The 22,718-nt window shown below is 41.7% G+C and overlaps 1 protein-coding gene across 3 annotated transcripts in view; it reads right to left on the bottom strand.

Annotated features, from left to right (window-relative positions):
- The window catches only part of npas3 (neuronal PAS domain protein 3), a 262,662-nt gene that overhangs the window by 196,243 nt on the left and 43,701 nt on the right, over positions 1-22,718 (bottom strand). For 2 of the 3 annotated variants that reach the window (XM_066694336.1, XM_066694337.1), the window contains exon 2: positions 5,512-5,610. The exons of the other annotated variant lie outside the window; for it this stretch is intronic. In XM_066694336.1, coding sequence (XP_066550433.1) covers positions 5,512-5,610 — 99 coding nt within the window. The remainder of the gene's footprint in view (positions 1-5,511; positions 5,611-22,718) is intronic. 3 annotated transcript variants of the gene reach the window in all.

The following is a 22,718-nucleotide window of genomic DNA, read 5'->3' as shown; positions in this document are numbered from 1 at the left end:
CAATTTAATGTATTAACAGCTCCTTTACATACAAATACACCACTACACTGTCACCAGTGGCTCGTGTGTGGATTTACACAGGCAATTAAAGTTAACAAACCCAAAAACACACTCCGTGGGGTCAGGCTGATTTCAGTTTGCATCACTAGATGATGAAGCTTAATGTCTTCATGCTCAAAGAATCCAGGCTCATGTAACGTTGCATTGATATCCAAACCAGAGGTAATACAATGAGCTGCTGGGTGTTCACAATTGGCTAAGAAACACTTGCCTGCTAGTTTAAATGTAGTCCAGGCTGTATCCCTGCCTGAAACACATGTAACCACAATAAAAACAGACAAATCTCAATCTGTTCACTGATTTCAAATCACTTTCAATGTTAGCACCTGGATGCCCACACCTCTGGAGAGCGATGCATTCTGGGAATGCTCATCGCTCTTCCATCTGTGCGACTGACACACATATGAACACGCTGTAAACCACAGGACAAGCATATCACAGGACCCGAGACTTTATATCAGGACTGTTCTCGGCAGTCTGGCCCTGAAGGAAATGTTTGGGAGAAGACAGGCTGTTTTTTGTTGGCGGGAATTTCTTCCAACAAAGGTAGCCTGAACAAAGCATGTGCTTTAGGAGGCACTTTTACACAAGATGTCTGTTCTGGAGTAAAGCTATACAATACATTATTAAATATCCTGAGCCGAAGAAACAGGTAGTAGAGATGAAAAAAAAAGAACCCAGTTAAATAATTGAATGCCAGGCACCTCAAAACTGAATTCCTATAGTTTCTACAATCTCAGGAAAGTAGGTCAGTATCAAAGATCAAAGACAAAACTTGCAACAAAGTAATACAGACCAAAGTATCCTCAGTCAATGTTCAAAACACATTAGAAGAGCTCATTCAGATTGTTCTTTTGAAATAAATACAGTCCACTGAAGAAGTTAGATGAACAGAACCCCAGCTAACACAATACAACAGAGTGCAAATCAATAAAAACATGGTTATGCAGTGGCATTAAGTTACTTACATTTCGTGCTAATGGAATACAAGCTTAATCCGATTACTGCCCCTTTATTTACATTGCGTCTGTGTTTTTGTTGGATTTCCATCACGTCCATCCAAAGTATTATTGTGAACATTTCCTTCGATTCTATAAAAAGATCTCCCAGTGTTGCCACGAAAAGCCTATGATATACCAGACGTGCTAGAACTGGGAGACATTAAAATCTAGCCCCTACACAAGGTCATGTTAGAAACAAAGCGAGGAGGAATGCAAGTGAAAGCCCTATGTTTATCCCTTTTAAATCTTTCTAGAGAATGAATCCAATGCCGTCTGTGGATAACCATATATAAAAACCAGTTCCACATTATACAGCACAATGAACCGTCACACTACAAATGTTTATGTCGTTTACTCACACAAACACAAAGAGAAAACATCACATGCAGGCCCTTATTTCGTGCAATATTTTCTGTGTGGCGCATTAAATCACCTTCTAAAATCAGGAACCTTTGGAGCATTTCAATAAAGTCATGCCTTCGTCAATACGGCCAGTGCCTGGATTAGCTCTCTCTGTTCCTTTCCCCCACAGCTTGTACAGTACACGGGTTCCCGATCGGAGCACCGCAGCCTCCCAGGAATCCCGGTGCTCTCTGTAGCGTCCTGCACATTCCAGCCAGGACTTGCTTTTTAAATTACACTCCAAGTTTGGGTCTTTTCTACCACACCCCTGCAAAACTGCCTTCACATTCGCTGCACAGATTTCACAGAAAGTCAACCTTAAGGCATGCACTTTTACCAGAATAAAACTATATGAATTGACCATGATTATGGCATACAAAGACATACACAGAGATACTGTACTACATGTGTGCGATTAAATGTATTCTATATCCTCATTTTATTCAAATTTGAAGTTGGCATTTCCAGCAAAGTGAAGGTAACAGCTGTGAAGTTTAGGTCTAATCTTAAGTGCAGAAGTTTGTCTGCATAAATAAAATCCCCATGGCAACTAAATGTGGTAAAAGATAACACGGGGGGGGGGGGGGGAGGGGAGGAAAAAAAAGGATTTATGTGTTTGCTAAGCAGTCGTACCCTGAAGAGATTCCTCAGGAAAAGCAGGCCACCTGCCACACGTAATATTAAACTCAGACTGCAGGGCCTGCACTTCAGTTTGCGCAATAATAATAATAAAACGGTTAAGCGTTTGCTTTGCTAGAAACCGTATTTCTGTGTATCGTCTTTAAAGCGTGCTAGTCTGCATCTGTATGTTAACACAAATCTTCTGAGACTGCATTTCCACATGAGACTTAAAAGTTGTGGCCTCTGCTTCTCAGAAACCATCCCATAATGCACAACGTACGTGAAATGTGTGCTTAGAGACACGTCAGTTTTTGATGAAGGACTGAGTAAAAGCTGTCAGCTGACCGGTAAACTGATCCATAAACTGGTCTCTCGCACAGAACTGGCTCAAGGACAATGGAAGCGATTTTAAATCGGCATTGAGTTATAAGATGAACTTTTGACAATACAGCGATCGGTTTAAACTAATCCGAAACAAGTCTTACTCACCAACACACAAGGAGGAAATGCAATAAGGGATTTCCTGTTGTTTGTATCTCGACTGTTTTAAGGGCAAAACTGGATCAAACAATACTGAAGGATTCAGACATAGACTTGTAAAGACACAACCGTCACACTGTGAGGGTCGAGGCGAGGAGAGATTCACGACCTTCTCGAGTGAACACACAAACCTACATGACACAAATTCATGTCTCCAAACCACTGCAGAATTTATAATGCAGTCCTGGGCAATAACGGTCTTCCTCGGTCTCTGGTAGCCCATATCTCCCTGCAGCACTCAGACAGACTGGGATCTGGAAATCGTAGCATGCTTTACAAATATCCAGATACAAAAAAAATACTGGTGGAAAAAACTCTTAAGAGGTTTCACATGTGTACTCACACACACAATGTGTCATCTATTCCTCGTGACAAGTGTTCCTGCAGTAATTCATTACAAACAAGTTGCACTTTCTATTATATTTCAGTCAAGGCTGAATTAAGGCAGCGATTAAGCTGCCCTGAAAGGTAAGATACCCATACAAATTCAACAAAATTGCTTCTGCTATAGTCCGTTTCAGGGTCCTTAGGAAGAATACCCAAATACTGTGGGCTGAGGATGCCAAACGGCCGATTATGTGCCATGACGCAATGTTAAGCTCCTTTCCTATTCTGTCACTTTATTTGGGTGTTTCTGTAAATAGATACTGCGTTCAGCACATGCACAATAGCAGGAGGGATTAGATGGATGTGGATATTTAATTAGGAGGGCACAGAGATACCCCTAAGCTCTTAACTGAGATCGCTTTACTCCCATATCATATTTAATTTCTACTTTGATTCTAGGTTTGCATCTCAAATGGAAACGTCTACCGATAGGCTTGTGATTCTCAGATGCCTCATTTTTATACTGCAATACTGTACTAATATCAATGTAGTCACACTAACTGTTAACCGTGTACAGGACGTGAACGGCTGTTATAACTAATTGTACAAGCTACGTACAGTTTTATATCTTTTTAAACTCGTAAGAGAAATACTCTGTAGCCGCGATGATCCCAAACCCTGCTCATCCGGTTATTCCTGTATTTAAATTTCAGAATAATTCACCTGAGAGATGTACAAATTATGCTTGCTGTTTATTTCTCGATATGCACAGCTTCTTTACAAAGGAAATGCAAAATTAGAATGAGAAGATAAATGAAAAGACACTTTGTAAGGCTTTAAGCCAAGCTGGTAAAGGAAATCCCTGTGGACTATGTAAAGACTGCACTTTGCACAATTCCTTTAATCTCACTAGTTTGATAACTTATAACAGGTTCCAAAGCTTTAAAGGGTAAATTCCCAGGAGAAGTATATAATTTATCAATCTCGCAACCCATACAGCTATTTTTAATAAGCCTATTACATATTGGATTTTTTGCATCAAATAATTTGTTTGAAGTGCATGTGTTTACAGAAACTAATAAACACTTGTGAAACAGAAGACTGTTTTTTTTAATCAATTTTTATAACCAACGATGTTTTATCAAATATAAAAGCAGAAATTAAGTTTAATTCCATACACCGGAGATGATTTTTGTACATCAAATTGTACATATATGTACGTGTGTGTGTGTGTGTGTGTGTACATGAAAAAAAACATATGTATTCAAACACACAAGTATAGACAGAATAAAGTCCCCATATAGTCTTCTCTGTTCCTGAACCTTTTCAACCTGGAACAGAAGAGACTACGTGGGGACTTCAAAATCATGATGGGCATCGACCACATCAAACCAGAGGAGCTTTTCCAGATCAGCAGGGACACACGCACCCGGGGACACAAATGGAAATTGGGCTTCAAGGCATTCAAGATGGAAAACAGGAGACACTTCTTCACACAGAGAGGCGTCACAATCTGAACAAACTCCCCAGCGATGTGGCTGAAGAGACAATTTGGGAACACTCAGCAAAGACTGGACAGGATCCTTGGATCTCTTAGATATTAATGGACACCAAACGAGCTCGATGGGACGAATGGCCTCCTCTCGACTGGACACTGTCTTATGTTCTTCTTATGTTCTTATGAAAGAGAGAATACATGTAAGTGAAAGGATCCTTTAGCCAAGGCTTGGTTGAGGACAGCCAACCTGTGCTTAATGGGTTGGACGTCAATCATCTGACCAGGCCTCTGTCCTGAATCTCCCTCTCCCTCAGATGGGTTCAATCCCCTTTGGAGAATCACGAGCATGACAGGAAGACACGGCAGTTGGATGTGTGGGCTGTCTTCAGCCTATATCCACAGAAATCTCTTCTGTACAGACATCGCTAAGATTACAGCTGTGAAACTCATGCACAAAATATGTAAGTGCCTAATAGAAGGATAAGAGTCTTCATACAAAAATCAACACTATTCATCTGTTTCCATTACTAAGTTTGCATGAAACTATTGTTCTTTAAATGTACGTGTCAATGCACAAAGTGTGTGTGTAGTGTTTTCTCAGCCTCTTGTTGTCATCACGGTTTTAGATGAATAAATTTGTTACACACAAGGTCTTAAATGCACCACTGCATTCGCGAAAAAACAGGCAACTCAATAACACAATATTTCCAAACACACAGTCCCCTGAATGCCACATCTGAACAGCAACAGTATAGTAACGCAGTCAGTAGTTCTGACCTGAAGACAGGGCTCCCTGTAAACAGCATGCTACACAATACATTTTCTAATGACTTCCTTGTTAATAATACTGATCACACAGCCTGGCCTTTGAGAAGGAAACTCAGTGCAATTGTACATTTTAGATGTATATCCTACAGGAAGCAGGGATGCCAAACAGGAAACATCATAAAGCCTGCGTTTCCTCCACGGCACACAGGAGACTCAGGGACAGAGAGTTACTCTGCCCCATTATCAGACGCTGATTGAGGAGAGGGGAGGAAGGGGAAGGAGGGAGGGAATTACCATGGTGATGAGGTATGCTGTTGCCCTCCAAGGTGGAGTGTCTTGGGCCTAGAAGCTGAACAGGAGCTGGCATTAGCTGGCCTCTCCCAGTAGGGGTCGCTGTGGAGAAACGTGAAAATCTCTTAAAGGCGATAGGAGAGAAGACGACTTTCCCCTCCCTCCCCAGAGAGAAACAACACAGAGTTAAGAGAAACAAGAAACACTTCAGTTCGGTTAAGGTTTGTGCAGTAAAGTGTCATGTGCCAATAGCAGCGAATAAATGCCTTATAACTTATGACACTGTAGTCAGGCTGTTGCCAGCTGACATTTTCTTCCCATCATTCATGTGTTTGCATGTGTCTCGACTGCTATGTGAACCATGTGCCGCAAGTTTGGAGGCTAACTTTAAAAGATTTTGTCAGATAGAATCTTATAAGACTCTTCACTGACTGGTCTAACAAATATACTTTAAATTCCTATATGTCACATCCCTTCAATGTTCTGCAACTAGGTTGAAGATGGCAGGCAAGCTCTATATATTACATTTTGCGGCTGAAATTGACTTTAACTCTGTAGTGAATTATTGAAATTTTACTGACCCTCAAAAAGGGGCTGTCAGAACTGATACCATATTCAATTTTTCAAATGCAATGCTTTTCTTATATATGAGAGTATCTTTGCAATTGAATCATAAAGCCAGGCCGTAAGTAAAAAAAAAAAAAAAAAATGCTGCACAGCCCTTCTCCGGAGGAAAAGAAGACAGAGAAATGGTGAAAAAAAACAGTTAACATTCTCCTGCTACAAGGTGCATAAGACTCAATGTATGTTACGCTGCTCATGCACAAAAAAATTAATTGCAGTCATTTCCACGCTTAAAAATTAACGTTTATTGAGTATAAACAATGTAATGTTAATAGTGTTTGAAATGTCTTTAGTTTTGTTTATGCACGGTGTTTCAGATTTCAATGTCATGTCTTTTAAAGTGTTCGAACTAAGCAACATAAACCATATTTTTAGAATTTAGATATTTGAATCTCACATAAGAATAGTTATTTTATTTTTGAGTTTGTAATCAAGCGTGGAGTATTTTTTATTTATTTCCAGTTTTCATAAATGTAATACATAGTTTTCAGGTGATGCATATTAAACGGGCATGGTCAGACATTTTCTGTTGGTATCGCAATGACACGAACTTGCATTTCAACATCTCTGACAGTGCGATTGAGTAGAGAATCAAAGGCGAACGTGTAGAGTTGTGTTAGGAGATCTTAATATGAGGCAGACGCACTGTTTCTGAGCGTACACAATTTAAAATTCACACGATTGCTCTAAATGATGTCAAAATATATTATTCAACATGCAGAACATTTACACAGCAGGGGGCTACAAAGGGTTCGATGCCACGGGGGGGCTCTCATGTTTTCAAATAGTTCTTACTGAGAGAGAGAGAGAGAGAGAGAGAGAGAGAGAGAGAGAGAGAGAGAGAGGACAGAAACTCAAATAAAAAAATGTTACATCCCATATTTATCGAGGATTCCCAAGTTGTATTACTATTGTTATTATGATGACAATGGTGATCAAATCAGATGGATTAAGGAATCTTATTTTGAAAGCCAGTACGCTCCCTTAAATATTTTTTAAGGGTTAGATGGAGATGTGTGTGTGTCTCTCTCTCTCTCTCTCTCTCTCTCTCTCTGAGGTGTGCAAGATTTCAATTAAAAGAACCCGCTGAAAAGGAAAAGTGAATGGGAAGCCTTTATCTAAAGCAAGACAGAGGACGAGGGCGATGAATGGGCAGGTTATGTGCTGAACAGCAGTGCGGTTTGTACCCGAGCTCGCAGGTTCGCTTTCCTGGTGAAGAGTATGTCTGACAGATCAAGGAGAGCTATTACAGCCCCGCTACAGCTTTACAATTTGAACAGGAAGGTTATTATGGCCCACAAGTTTCAGATTAGCCCAGCAGGACACAGCGTGTACAGTAGAGCAGACAACGGCCGTCACCACTGATTGTCACCACGCCGAGATGTACAGTGAATGCTGCGGTCGCACAATCGTTTTATTAACTGCCCCATTGTAAACACAATTTCAAGAAGGTTTACACTGAACATGTTATAGATCTCAGGTTATGCGATTGCCCCCTTATATGGGCCTTTTTTTAAACTTCTGCTTTCATGAACTGCATCTGTAAATAGTAAGCGAACAATGGGATCAATTAGGAAAAGGTATAAGTCCTGCACTGGGCCCTATCACAGTGGCTCATTGATCTTTATTACTCCCAATATACAATGTAAACCTCCAGTGAAATAATGGCGGTGGAAAGAGAATATATTCATGTATGAATCAGATGATACCATTAAAGAAGGATGCTGGACTCTTAAGATTGATGTATGGTAATTTGTAAAGTACCACGAGCTCCATGTCATGAACCGCAATTTATTTGAACCAGGTGTGGGTAATGTCAGCGATTGCAATTCACCTCTTTTCTTTTTTTAACCCCCGCAGACAGAGGCTGTATAAACACGCTGTCCGACACCAGCCCCAGAATGCCGTGCAACTCATTGTGTTGCACTGCAGTAAAGGTAAATTATGACCAGGAACTGGAGATTTATCCCATTAATCAGAGAAGACTATATTACTCACTATGCCAGGCATTCATTTAAATTATACATTTTTTTTCATACGTGGAGAAGAAACAACCCTCTTCCTGTTTGCCCTGGTCATTATATAAACTGTTCCCAAGCTTCCCTGAGACAATTCCCTGGGAATCAGCCACATGATTGAAAATATGTCACTTCTGCGGTGCTCTCAGCTCAGAGCATACACCTGTGACCTGTTGTTATTGCCTTAACAGGTCCAGTAAGGCCTCTTTTCCAGCTGTTACCTTCCTGCAGTGAGCAGGTGACCTGACTGGGTGTTTACTGGGTAAAATACCGTATTTTGTTTAACAATGCCAAGACTGGGAAACACCACAAACGCACAGCAAAGGGTCTCAAGACGAAAACGGCATTGCAAAAAATAAATAACTTGCAAAGGAAGAATTTTCTAAGTATCTGATCATCTGTGAATCATCACAGGACTCTTGAGCACTTCGCACCATGAGTCTCCACAGCCCCATAAAGATTCCCATTTACAGAAATTGTGATAAATATTTCACACGCTAGACTTTCTTCTCGCTTCAAGAGGAGATCTGAAAACAGGTCAAATGTCGGAGATCTTTGCTGAGGGCGAAAATCCATCTAATGAGGAAATGAGTGGCTCACTACGCAGATAAATACTTGATAAGATAAACAAACCAAAGGTGCTGCTGTGCATTCGGCTTCAAACACTGCAACACGTTTAGGGCACAAAAACAAAACCACTCAAAAGCCAGGGGGAAAAACCCATGCAGTTCAGATGGCACTGTTTGTTTATTTACCTTATAGAGCTTAAAACAAGATAGATGAAAAGGAAAACAGGTAACTTGAGGGAATTTTAAAATGAATGTGCATAGATTTACATCCAGCTTCACAATTAGCCGTTTCCAGCAGCTCTTTCAGGGGCAAGAGGAATTCAATGAGGTTGCACAGCAATTAAAACAAGTGTAAGCATCTGATTCATAGCAGTAAGTGCCTGATTAATCAGAGATCCATCGCTGTGTGGGAGCCTCTTACCACAAAACCACATCAGCCACAAGAAACAGGAGCTGACATGTTTATTGTAACTTCAGACTGACTTCAGGGGGAAGTGGCCTGCTGATTTAGAGGCACTTTTATCGATGTCAGCTGGAGTGCTTTAGGTGAGCGACATTTACAGGTACTCTCTCTAAACAGTGCATCCGTGTGAATACCACACAGTGGTCAGATGACCGCATCTCTGAAAAAACAAGCCGTAATGTGATAAACAAAGGTTTGCCAGGCACAGGATCTTCTCGTAGTGTGACCCAGCAGCAGGTTTCACTATAGAGAAAAGAAATCCCTGTGCTCAGGTTCCACTGTAGTTTATTGTTTTAGGGTTGAATTGTTATATCTGAGGTTAATTACTTGTTGTTTTATGCAGTTTCTACCTGGTAGTAGCAGTCAGTCTTTTGAGGATTTTAACTCTTTTACGATAGACCTTGAGAAGTACAGGCCATGAAATGAAAGCAGACCCCCTATATGGATACTGGAAGACCCTGCCTTTTCTTTTCTCATGACAATAATTCTGCAAACTCAAATCGTCCAAAGCTACTATCATATTGTTCAAAGAAGAGAAATAATATTTCAAATAAAACAATGTAATGCCTACCACTTAATCTCCTCAGACAGCCTGACAAACCCCAGGCCAGGGGCTCACAGGGGTCGCGTTTCAGAGTGAAGTCTGTGTCCGCACACACCTCGGCCGGGCGATCTAGTGCCGTGACACCTGCTTCTCCCCTTACATCCATCAATGAGTCTCTCTCTCTGCGTCCCCGCTGAGCCCCTCAAAGTAAAGGATTTATGTAATGCGCCGAAGTTCCCTCAGCTCCCTATAATTTGAGCATTTTCTCCTACAAAGGACTACACGAGGCGCGCTCATCTCATCAGGCAGAGCTATACGGATTAGCTGTGAATAAGACACCATGGCATGTCAAGCCTATCAGTTACTGAACATGCATCAGACAAACTTTGTCTTTGCGAGAACCTCTGCTCTGCATTTGTCATCCACCTGAATAATTAACAAGTACATGTTGCCTGCCAGCAGCCTGGGGAATTCATTTCCCCCAATTACATGCGCCTCACGTACACAAAAAACACAGACCACACACAGCTCCCCACTGGAATCCCGTTTACTGGTCTTTGCATAAAATTCTCTCCTTTTTTCTGCCAACAAAAAAAAGAAAAAGGAAAAAATGGGATTGTTCTGATGCGGCTATCCGGCTTGCTAAACTTTTATCTGCTCTGTATCTGTGTGCATTTCATTACGACTAAACAAGGGAAGCTATCTCGTATCAACACGGCGTTTCCTCAGCCTCTGTGATTGTTAATGATGCTTGACACGATATCATGGATTATAATGAGAGCTGGTAAGCGCAGCAGTGTGTGTTTTTCATATAACATGACATTCATGAATTCTTTTAGATCAATACAAGGTTATCTTGGATTCAAAAGACTGGAAAATAGAGCCGACTCTCTTCTTCACAAGTGGTCGGTGCGATTTCATATATTTAAAATTTCTATCCCAGGCAAATTAGCCCTGAGAAATGCAAACATCTTGCGCTACATGAATGAAATCTGACACGACCTTAACCGTGACCTCTGTGTAGGTCAGGGAAAAGTTAGGAGTTAAAACGTGCTGTGCAATCCGTATTATAAAAGGGCTGCCATGCATTGTGTTTAAGGATATCAAAATCAATGACAATGACGATTAATCCCTGCTCTGAAGTACTTCAACAGGGGGACGGACACACTGCACAACAGTACAACAAACACTCAAACCGTCTCGGAGGGAACGGGTAGTGAATACAGTTCTGCCGGTGGCTGGTGACTAAAGTGATCACAGAGAGCGATGTTTTAATACTAAATATGTTCTCTGGTACAGTAGAGGGGGCGTCCCGGCTGCACTGTGACCCTGAGCCGGGCAACAACATCAGGCACGGTTTCTTGGGATTGCACTACTTTTACATTATTAAGGATCTCCATTTCCACAAGTCAGGGATCAGGAAGTTTTTACAGGTGTTTAACTGTTCATTCATCTCCATTGCCGGAGGCTTAGTTGGAAGCGTTCTGAAATCTGAAGTAAAATAATAACAATGGAAATATGAACAACAGCCGGCTTCACAAGAACCCAGTGTCGCCCGGCACGGCCTCCAAGAAGCAGTGACCTGGATTGGCTCTCCGCACACAATCCAGACAATTAAAGAGCTCGTAGGGTTTCGCTCTGTGCAACATGCACTGCTCTGCGTGTGGGAAAAAAAACTGAAACTTCAACCAAATGCAACCAGACGCTGACTGTATAAATGCTTTGGTGGTGATTAACTAAGGATAGGAGCCTTAGGAGAGGAAACAACTCAGCGAAGAAGAGGCTCCTCTGATCCCTGACTGTACAGCTTGGTTCGGTGTGTGTATTACAAAGCATTGTGAAGAAACTGAACTTTTACAATTAAAAGCACCACAGCAGCGCATTATATGTGAAACACAATCACTTCAAACTCCCCAACCTAGTCTCGGGGTGCTACAGTACAGCCCATCATAACACAAAAAATCTGGACTGCATCAGAGACATCACACCTAACAAATACCACCAATTAATACGTGGCATTATTCTTAGGGGTGAAACAATCAAGGAACCAGTTTCAGTTTCAGAGACCAAATCGCCTGTCTTCAGCACCAAAGCAGGCTCTTTACCAGAGCAGACACACACATGTATAACTACACTACACAACTCAGGGACCAATCGCCTGTCTTCAGTGCCAACACAAGCTCTTTACCACAGCAGACACACACATGTCAGTTCCAGGGAGAGGTTATTACAGGCTGTTGTCAGAGATGCTTTCTGTTAGTCATCGCTGAAGCCGAGTGAAAACTGAGTCCCACGAGATGAGAGTAGCTGCAGTGTGTAGAGGAGTGTCTTTATCTTTGGACATAGTCTAAGACAGAGACCATCAATCCCTCATTCTGTACATAATGTCCAATAAGTTTTCTTTTAAATAGTAAAGTACATTTCTAACTGCAGCAGCTGTCTTCATTTAAATGCTTTGTGATACAATTCTTTAATTTCATATTTAGATTGAGTCCAATTTGTCCTGAAAAACGGGTGGATTCGAGAGAGCTGATAACACAGGAGCATTTGAACAGTTATTTTTTTCTCCTGTGAGGAATGTTATATATTTAACTGAAATTAATGAATTGTGTTGCACCACTTCATTCTTGTGCTATGTGCCGTCTAACTGACCTTCATTTCTCTCCTTTTTAATCATCAGTCTATTTACTACACTTGAATAAAACCCTTAATTTGAAGAAGAAAAAAATCAAGAACAAAAATCATTTAAAAAAATGAAGTCTGGAGATGTGCAGAGATAATTTGCCCACATGTCTCGGTCAAGGACAATGAAACCCATCAGTACATAGGCTAGATAAGACCCACCTTTTTCAAATGGAGCATAAAAAAGACAAAAGTCTCTGTAATTGCAGTGATGTGTCTCACTGTGACTGCTAAAGACTGGACAGCCGTGCTACATTATTAAACTATTGCCCAATGTGGCTCTGGACTTCAAAGCCACAAATATCATCAGCATGAACTTTAAAGCACTGTCACTGTGCACTTGAAAACAATGCAGACTGAAATTAACTGCATTCTAGTTCAATAGTTTGCATCTCTTTTAGGATCAATTTCAAGTCCACTGTTACAGCATTCAATTGGGCTACAGCTGCTTGTTTGTGGGAACTGCATTTCTTTTCACCCCCCAATCATATGTACAATATTCCCTGTCATATTTCATTTACCGTATGATGTGGCCTTGGAGAGGAATGGAGAAACTTGAGTGCACTTGGCTTGTCAATCATCTTGTTTACAAGCCCTGCCAGGCAGGACGCCGGATCAGAAGCACACGAGAGTTGAGCACTGCGTGTCGCACCGAGACTTGGAGGATTGTTTCCATCGGGTCACTCGATCCCGCGTCAGCCTTTTGCATCCGTGTGTCTGTTTGTGTTTGTGTGTTTGTTTGTTACACACAGACATGATCTTATTCATGAAAATGTAAAGAACTAGAAATTGCAAACGATGATAACATTTTAATTTAAATAGAGTAATTGATACATTGGAATCCAGCCAAGTGGCTTATGTTTTTATGATTACATTATAGTTCCTGTCTTTGCTACAATATTTGAGGGAAGATGCCCCAAGGACTTTGCATCCATGAGTCATTTAAGCCATTAACAATTTCAAAAAACATCCATCAAAATAAAAATAAATAGTTCTTATCCTGAGAACATTGAACATCTGGACATATTTTACTCTATCTATTATGTATGTATTTATGCGTTAATGCATTTATTTATTTATATGAACCCTAAAAAACAATTTATTTCTGGAATATCTAGGATCAGTCCTTCCTTGTAATAAAGATATTCTTTCAAAGTCAAACTATTTTGTTTCCTTAAATTCATGTCGCAAACAGGTTTATTGCTATAACACAGGGCATGTACCCCATTTTAATCCCAGAAAAGAGCTTTAAAAACACACAAAGAGCGGTTGGCACATTTTGTGATATCTCATCTATTTTCATCTGGAATAGACAACTTCAGTCAGAGGCCCGAAGGAGAAGAAGTACCAGAATCCTGTGTGATGCAACACCAATGAAAACCACAGCACAGGGCATACGTAAGGAGCAGTCCAGGCCCAGAAAGACAAGTAACAAAGTGCAGAGAAGGACAGACCTGTTCGTTATGAAGATGGATGTTGTTTAGGACGGAACAGAGCGACTCATGAGCTACTGGGTCAAGCCTTTCACCTTCGGACTCACAACATCTAGACTGAGCATGATTCAGTTCTGAGTACTTTTGTATTATTCTCTTTTTTACTTGCTTTTTTGTGATTAAGCTGGAAAGTTCCTGGGATCACAGTCTCTCTGGTTGGTTTCTTTACCCCTCTTTATTGAAGACTTTGATCTCACAGCATTGATACAATAAACACTGAACTGGAGTCATCTTTCAATGTCTAATGATGTCTTCAATTACAGCACTAAATCCTGACATTTTAACCTGAGCTAAGAGATTGTCTTTTATACACTGCAACCATATGGTAATAATGTGTAAACCCTGTGACAGTGTAAAAATATATCGAAAATAATCGTTATTCAACATGTTTCATTCCAAATCCCTTTAGCCTGGTAAATATTATATAACGGCATTATAAACCACAGACAAACCGTCTGCTAACTACACTGAAGAGATACGTACATATATTAACAAAAAAACTAAAAATAAAATCTAGAATCTAGAATCTGTATATTTGTAATGGTAATAAACAATAATTTTCCTCAGCTTTGTAAGGGGTTCAAAACTATTTGTATCAGTCATTTAACACGTTCTGATTATGCAGAAATAAAGGCAAGGATCTGTGTACAATGAAAGTGCTGACAGCAAATAATCTAAATTTTACATGTAATTGCAAACTTTTTGATAATACTGTATCTGGCTCAGCAGAATACAAGTAGCCTAAAGGTCCGGAACAAGTCTCCCTGCTCATTTTGTTGACAACCTTTTAATAAAACATGCTAACACATATTCATCAGAGACCTATAATTTCCCTGTATTTTGTGTTGCTGGTAGCTCTTGTTCTAAAAATACGCACCGTTAGAACCGTCTTTACAACACGCTCTCCAATCTCAGCTTGATTATAGCCCATGGATAAAAACAGCACTAAAAAGATTTTTGTACGGAATTACAGGAGACTCTGGGGCTTCATTGTAATAATGTTGAAGGCATGACTAAAACATGCTTAATTTACAGCAAGCTGTTTTAATGACTGTTAGTGTTTCCCATATCTCTATCACACCACGTCTAATGAGTGTATTGAAAATAAGACGCCGAATCAACAGTGGTTTGGCAGTTTCCTGCACATTATCACCTCGTAACCTTCCAGAAAGGATCTCTTTTTTGGCATTTTAGCATCTCAAAGAGCGTGTACGAGCACACAGCAGGACCCAAGAGAGAGACCTTCCCCTCACCTGGCGCAGATGAAAGACTATAAACTTTCTGCACCAGCAGGGACCTCTATGCCTCTCTGGAAGAAGAGAGCAACAGAAGGGCTTCTCCACAACTTCACACCGGTTCATGAGCACGAGCATTTTGAAGCACATTTCCGTTCAATTCTTTACAAAACTGTTTTTCCCTTATATGCTAAAATAGAAATGATGAGTTACTGCAAGGGAAAACAAAGGTGAAAACCTCCTGTTTTCATCAGATGGATTGCATCAATAGTTCCTGAAGGAATCTGCCAGTATGAGAGGAGAAACACAAGCTTGACCGGCATCCGGGTGTCAGAAAAGGGCTCTGAAACCAGCGGAAGGCAAGTGTTACTGCAGCGTGATAATGATGCCAACACGTCTTGTGTTCTCGACGCAGGGAACAGAAAAGATCCTTCCAGTTCAGTTTAACAACATTATAAAACCAGAAAAAATCCATAACTAGGATCACAATTGATAAAACCTGAAAACATAGGTTCACCAAACAGTGGCCATAATCAAAACCAATCAAATCTGCCAGTCAGGTGACTTAATCTCCCAACATGTAAAGTGTGTTGTTTACTACCGTAACTTTTTAGTTTTTTTGACAAAACCTTTACAAATCCCCTTCTCTGGCATGTGCGTTCACAACACTGGACAGGGCTCAAAAGTGTATTACATCCTGGCAAAAACCACACTAGGACAACAAAATTGTTTGGCTACAATAAATTAATTTGTCTGCAGAGGCTGCCAAGCACCGTGAAGCTCCGGCGTCAGAGTTTCAGTGCTGAATCCAGGGTTAACTGTCAGACCTCTGGGCTTCGCTTTGGTCTCCTCTTGGCAGCCACTGCAGCCCCCCTCTCAACATGGCTGCTGGGCAAGCTGACACACTTTGTGATGGGGGGGGGGGGGGGTGATCGGCAGCCTTGTTCTGTGCCCCCGCCACTAACTCTGTCAGATCGCACAGGAGAACAGTGCTGCTGCCCGAGCCGCCTGCCAGAAACTGACAGCAGGGCCGGCGAGACCGCAGAGGGCTTAACCGTGCGTACAATCCAGGCAGCAGCTCCTCGGGTCTCTCTGCCGTCCCTTACAGGCCAGGCCCCTTCCTCTGCAACTCCCTATATATGCTCCGGACTGGGATAGCGGGAAAAGGGTTAATCAGACACTGGCTCGATTGGGGGTCTTATTAACACACTGAGGCGGTGTTAGAAATGCACAATCAACTCTTGCAGGACCTTGGCTGACTGCTGGCAGGAAGAAGAAGAAGAAAAAAGATGGTTCTGCATAACCTCCTCAGTATTGTGCATCCAGTGTCACTGAATACTTCAGTCTAGTTTCTCTGTAGCTGTGCCTCTCTTTAAGGGATAATCTGGGTGTCGGGCAAGTCAGGAAAAGTGACACAAGCTTAATAAATTCCCCCGGATAAATAAGGATGCCTCTTCATCCTCCTCTGGCGTCCTGGCATTAGCAAAGCCCAAAATTCACCCTGTTCAGCAAATACAGCCGTGCTTAAAACTGCAGGCTTTCACTCGGTGTTATGCAGACAGCCGCTGTAATTGCTATAGTTGTGTTTCTATTACTAATACACTCTTTCTAAAAACACGCAACAGAAACCCTCGAAATTGCAGGGACAATGGGCGGGCTGTTATTAATAAAAAGGTATCTGCAAACACAGTGTGGAAACTGTGTGATGTTAGGACTTTTCTCTTCTATTGTAAATATTGCAGAAAGGCTTAAAAACAATGGGTGAGAAAACCTACAAATTGCATAACACTGCAGACACCTTATTCACCAGAACCCCACCCCCCCGCAGATTTAGTTCTGCTCCATTTATTGATGTGGTTTTGTAAGCGTTAACCTCAGTTTAGGAGGCTGAGTAAAGTGTCAAAAGACATCAAAAGCATGAAGCCATTCAAAATGCGGTTTTAAATTCACAGAAGCTGGCAATTAAAACATCAACTTGCAGTTTCTTCCTCATCCACAATCTAGCAGTTCCATCTCTAATCACCTTTGTGTCAACATCCAAAGCCTTCATATGAATGTGGCAAGAGCCTCCCGAGAGCCAATCCGCGCCGTAATCTCCATGCACAAGCCCGGAGACACACTGGATTTCTGCTTTTTTCTCCTTTGCTCACCCAGAACCCATGAACTCACTTCCAGATCAGCTTCGTGCAATTTTAAAGGCGGTGGTCCCTCTATCCCTCCGCCACTCCCTGGTATTGCAAGCGCTTGATACATAAATGGGAATATCTTATAAATCTGTTAACATGATCGCCAAAGTGAGACTGTTTAAGAGAGAAAGAGAGATCAAAGTCGTAACGCGAGAGGCTTCGAGTGAGACGGGCGATACGTGATGCTTGGAAAGTAGACGATGTCCGTTCACAGAAACAGTCGTGGTGTTTTTAAGGACTCGTGACCTCTGCAGCAGAAGGCTGTGATAGATCTTAAAAAGATGGAGGTATGTAAAGTCTTTTCTTCTCCCCCAGAACAGAACAAGCTGAATTCATCTCTTGCCCGGGAGCCGCTCTTCCGATACCTGTGAAGTCAGGGAAGGCGGGGGCTTTCGCATCCTCACTCAGAGCCGTCAGTTTCTGCTCACTGGTCAGCTTGCTGAGATGTTGTGACCAGGAGATCCCTAGAGATATCACACTGCATAGAGGGAAACGCCAGGCTTCAAATCAGGGGGAGATGGGAGAATATTTAAGCCAGCTCGGTGTAGCTGGGCATGCACAAAGGCCCACGGATTGCCAGAGAAAACATCCACTTATAATAAATATAATAATAATTATATTATTATAATAATAATAATAAAGTAATAGAGTTAATAAAATAAAATATTAGATTTATTTAATGACTTCCTTAGAAAGAATTGGTTAGAAGTTAAAGTCCATAACTTTTGTCACTAATTTAAACATCAGATTAGTCTCCTGACACTGAGAATGAAGAACCAGATTTATAACGCGGTTCACTGTCAGACTCGTACCATCGTTCACCGCGAGGGCCGCGTGCAAATGCAGTCAGTGTTAAATTCTGCACTGCAACATTTTCTTTATGTGGAGACAGTGCATTAATTCATATTTATGCAGCTAATATAGCCTGCTTTGTCAGAATGCAAGGCTAGACAACCCTTAAAAAAAGCCAAGATATTAAGCATTAGTATTTGAGGAAATGCATCATAGTCGTACACATCTACCTTCGCTCTGAGGAATCGCATCCAGCGTCTCGCTCTATCATTTTACGTTGTTGTTGTTTTTTGACTTGGCCTAAAGCTGGCAGCCCGAGTCTCCAGACCTTCGACCAGGGCTTTTAACCTCTTTATAAAAGCATTTATTTTTTCATAAAGAGGGGAAAAAAATAGTTTCTTTAATTTGGTGAATATTTTAAATGTTTTTTTAAATACAGAAGAATTTAATATCAAACCAAAGCTTATCACTCTCTCTATACAAAGCAGGTCATGAATATTAAAAAGCTGAATGCAGACCTGAATGGCCCGCTGCGTCTTGGCTTTGCTCTCTCGGTTAAGAAAGGGGTTTATATGTTATCGCAAACGCAAACCCATGTTTAATTTCTCACAAAAATAATTGCCCTGCATGTGGTAAATGGTGTTATTTTCTGGTATTTAAAACTTTGGCAAGCCTTTACTAACTAATGACTCCTTGGCTGGGCCTAATGCTGGCAACTAGACAGCAAAAGCAATACCGCACGTCAGAAGGGTTACCGCAAAACCAACTGTGGCTGCGCAGCTGGAAGGTCTTAGAGAAAAAACACACAGAGTGTCCCATTATCTGCATGGGCCTTTCAATTGAGCCGTCTCTCACCGCTGGGCCACGGAAACGGACGAGGGGCTGGGGGAGGACAGGGGGGCCTGTGTATCTGCATCTCAGAGCGGGACGGCAGGTACCGAGTGAAACAGATAGGAATAAATCAGGCTTTACTGCACGTCAGATCAGTAGGAACATCTGATGCAGTGAAGGGGCCTGTTGTGTGTGTGTGTACAGGCAGGGTGAAGGCTGGCGGGCAGATGCACTCCGCCGTCTCGGAGGGGAGGCCGTGTTTACTGCCAACACCTCCACCACTCTCGGGCTTTAAGGTGCCAAAACAGAGGGACACCCCCGGGCCTTTTACAGGACACAGGTAAGAATGTATCCACAAGTGAATTTCAGATGAAAACATTAAACACTGAAAGTTGTCTGTCTGTCTGTGTGTGTGTGTCTCTCTCTCACTCGTATTTACACACTTTACACCAATTCCTAATGTTTGAAATGTGTCACTCTGGCGCCTGAAAGTGTCACAAGCTGGCACAGGCAAGCCCACGTCCAGTCAGTTTGCACAGAGCCAGCATCCCTTAAAGCCCGCTCTGGGGGAAACAGTACGCAGCAGCGTCTCAGCAACACACAGACGCCCAGCCAGAGACACTCAAGACCTGCTGCCCGATCCTGGCAGCGGAGGATCGTCTCACACATCAAAGCAGGCCGATGCATTTCAATCAGATCCGGTATTTAAACAGGCACCATAGGATCCAGTCACGAGACTCTTACAACTCCAGAGATACCATAGAAAGGCGGCAGCAAACTAATGTCAGAAGGACATCTGGACCATAGCAGTCTGTTTTTGTAGTATTCTGGAATTTAACCAGGTTATAAATATATGACTATAATTACAAGATCATGCTTTCTATTCAAAAGTCAAGTTTTTATATTTATTTCAAGTTCTCACACATAATGCGCTGACTACCAACACCACCAATCACTTGTGTCATGTCTCAATATCCATCCTGTGTGAACGGAAGAAACACTTCACTAGGACGGGTCTCTACTGGTTTTGTTGCTGTTCAAGGCCTAGTTAAAAGCTCGGCCGGTTCCTAAAGGTCAGAGGTCAGTACAATCCCAGTACCTGCCTCTGCTCTGGAGGACCTATAAACGGCAGAGAATCACCCTGATCGTCTCTTCCTGTTCAGCAGCCTCTTAAATGTCCTTGAAGGTGCTGAGACATAAACTACGAAATCGATAGATAACACATATTTTCTGCTGTAATAATGAAGAAAACATTATTTTTATTTAATATGGTTTTGCTTTCAAAATACAAACCGCACTGAATAAATTATGCTTTTTTAAATAATCTAAGTATCTCCATTAACTATAGAGTCATCCATTCTCGGGCTATGTTTGTTCAACCATCTATAAGAGCCAGCTGCTAAAGAATGAGAAACAAATTACATTTTTATTGAAAAACCCAACATCCATTTAAAAGAGTGTTCCATCTATAAGGACGTCATATGTGACTGTTGAAACGCTGTCACCGGGATGTTGATAAAGCTTTTAAAGTCACCTGATTCCATAGATCATTAAATGGTTATCCATAGGAAGCAGCCAGCTGGAGAAACCCTTTGAGTTAACCATTGCAGATCACCGTACTGGAGGGGAAATCAGCTGAATGCTACACAACCTCTATTTATGTCTCCGTATTTCAGAACCAGAATGAAAAAAAGCAAAGCGAAGAAAATCACTAGCATCTAACCGAGAGATCCGATAACCAGCGTCTGCCGTCTGCAGTTATTATTTATGTGTGTACATTTTCATCCCGTCTGAGAAATTGTAAGGTACCATCAATTCAATTTCTGCACAGAAGACGATTATCAATAGCAGTTTGAATAAAGCAGAGAATAGGATACAGAATATTACTGAGATGACAATAACTGGAGTGGATTGTTTTTGCAGGGTCTGCGGACTAGGAATTTATAGACATCTGCATACCTGGGCACAGTTTCACCCCAAACCTCTGGAGACTAATGTTGTGCACAAACAACAACGGTCTGGTTATAATAATGCTTAGGAAAAACACTCCATATAAACATAATAATAAATAAAGACAACATTTTTTATTTTAAACCAAGCACAATAAATGAGTGTCAAGTTTAGTTCCACTGTAAACTGATCTAAACCCAAGCCTGTATAGAACATGCATGTCACACAAGGCGTGCCACCGATGCAACGCGTGGGAAGAGCACTGTGGAGCAATGCATCCTGGGAGAGCGTTGAGAGAGGCGAGCAACGAAGAGACTCCATGTTGGTCGAGTCTGAAAGGTCTGACATGAGACGCATCTGATCAAAGAACGCCGATAGTGTTCATGTTATGCAAATTTCCACAGATGGGATTGGTTGGATCCTGCAGATTTGCGCAGAAGTGCGCAAATGATCAATGCACAGTGAATGGAGAGGAGAGTAGTGTGGGTGAAACTTCACAGCAGTGACCCCAGTGAATCTGTCCTGAAGAAAGGTACATCATTGATAGTGTGTACATGGTTTGGTTTCAAGACAACTGACACAGAACAGGGAAACATAATTCAATGTCAGGTGTGTGGTATTATTTTTGCTTTACGAACAGTATAAAAAGGCCATTAAAAAATACCATCGTACAGTCAAAAATGTGAAAAATACCGTGATACTGTATTTTGGCCATATTGCCCAGCCCTCATCAGGAGTAAAGTAAAACCCTAGAAATAGTGTAGATGTAAAGCCGAGCAGAAGAAAGCAGCTTCATCAGAAGGCAGAAAGAAATATCTTCCCACACAGCCCTCGGTCCTACAGAAATTACTGTAATAAAAGCACTTTGGTGGAGCTCAAAATTAGGGCTATAATTACAAAGAATTGTTAGTTAAAAAAGCAAACATTGTGATTGACTTCCTACGCTGTTATTTTTATTCAGTGGAGAAGTTCGATTGATTTTAGAGTGCAGAATTCTGCAGGCGGTTTCTGATCCTGAGTGGCCGGTTAACAACTTCAATTGAACAAGTTATTGCTGTGTTCCCAGGAACAATCTCGGCTACATCTTCATCTTTAATCTAACTCATCTATCAGATATATATATAAATAAATTATATTGCACCTCACAATATATATAAGACCTCACACACTGTAAGCACACGTATCTCACCGTTACTTTAATTTCCTGCCGTTGTTTTGGATGGACCCGAGAGTGAAAACGGGGTGATAAGTGGCGGCACGCAGGCAGGACAGCTGGGGGACATGATGTCGGCCAAGTGGTGAATCAGAGCCGGGCGGGGGGGCAACTGAGGAACAGGAGGAGCGAGTCCGGGGAGAGAGAGCGGTTCGGCCTGTGAGAGCAGACATTCATCACAGCCTTTATGTTCGGAGTTTCTGAACAGACGTGAGGGAGAGTGTGATTTAAGATTACAGCAGCCAAACAATAATGAAATGAAACTCCTTCAAACACAATAAGAGACATGGAGTCAGGTATTGTACGCTCTGACTGTGCTTAGTGCTTAGTCTCCTGCCCCTCTCACACCCACCGCCCTCCTCTCCTGCCCCTCTCACCAGGGCAATGACAAGCTTCTCCATCCGTCCTCTGTCCAGATACATGTGCCGGAGCATCACTCCTTACAGGAAGGCCTGCTGCGGTGGAGGCTATTTGCCATGGATGAGTAATATCAATAAGGGCTGCTGTAATTCCCTGACCTCACTGACACCTCTGTCCATCGCTCTTATCACTCACACGATCAATAGCTGTCTGGAGCATTAAACTGTCTGGCCATATGCAAAACTCCCAA

This window comes from Amia ocellicauda, chromosome 21 (genome assembly GCF_036373705.1).
Source record: "Amia ocellicauda isolate fAmiCal2 chromosome 21, fAmiCal2.hap1, whole genome shotgun sequence".
Classification (NCBI taxonomy): domain Eukaryota; kingdom Metazoa; phylum Chordata; class Actinopteri; order Amiiformes; family Amiidae; genus Amia; species Amia ocellicauda.
Note: the sequence above shows the minus strand (reverse complement) of the source record. Positions and strands in the feature narration are given on the sequence as shown.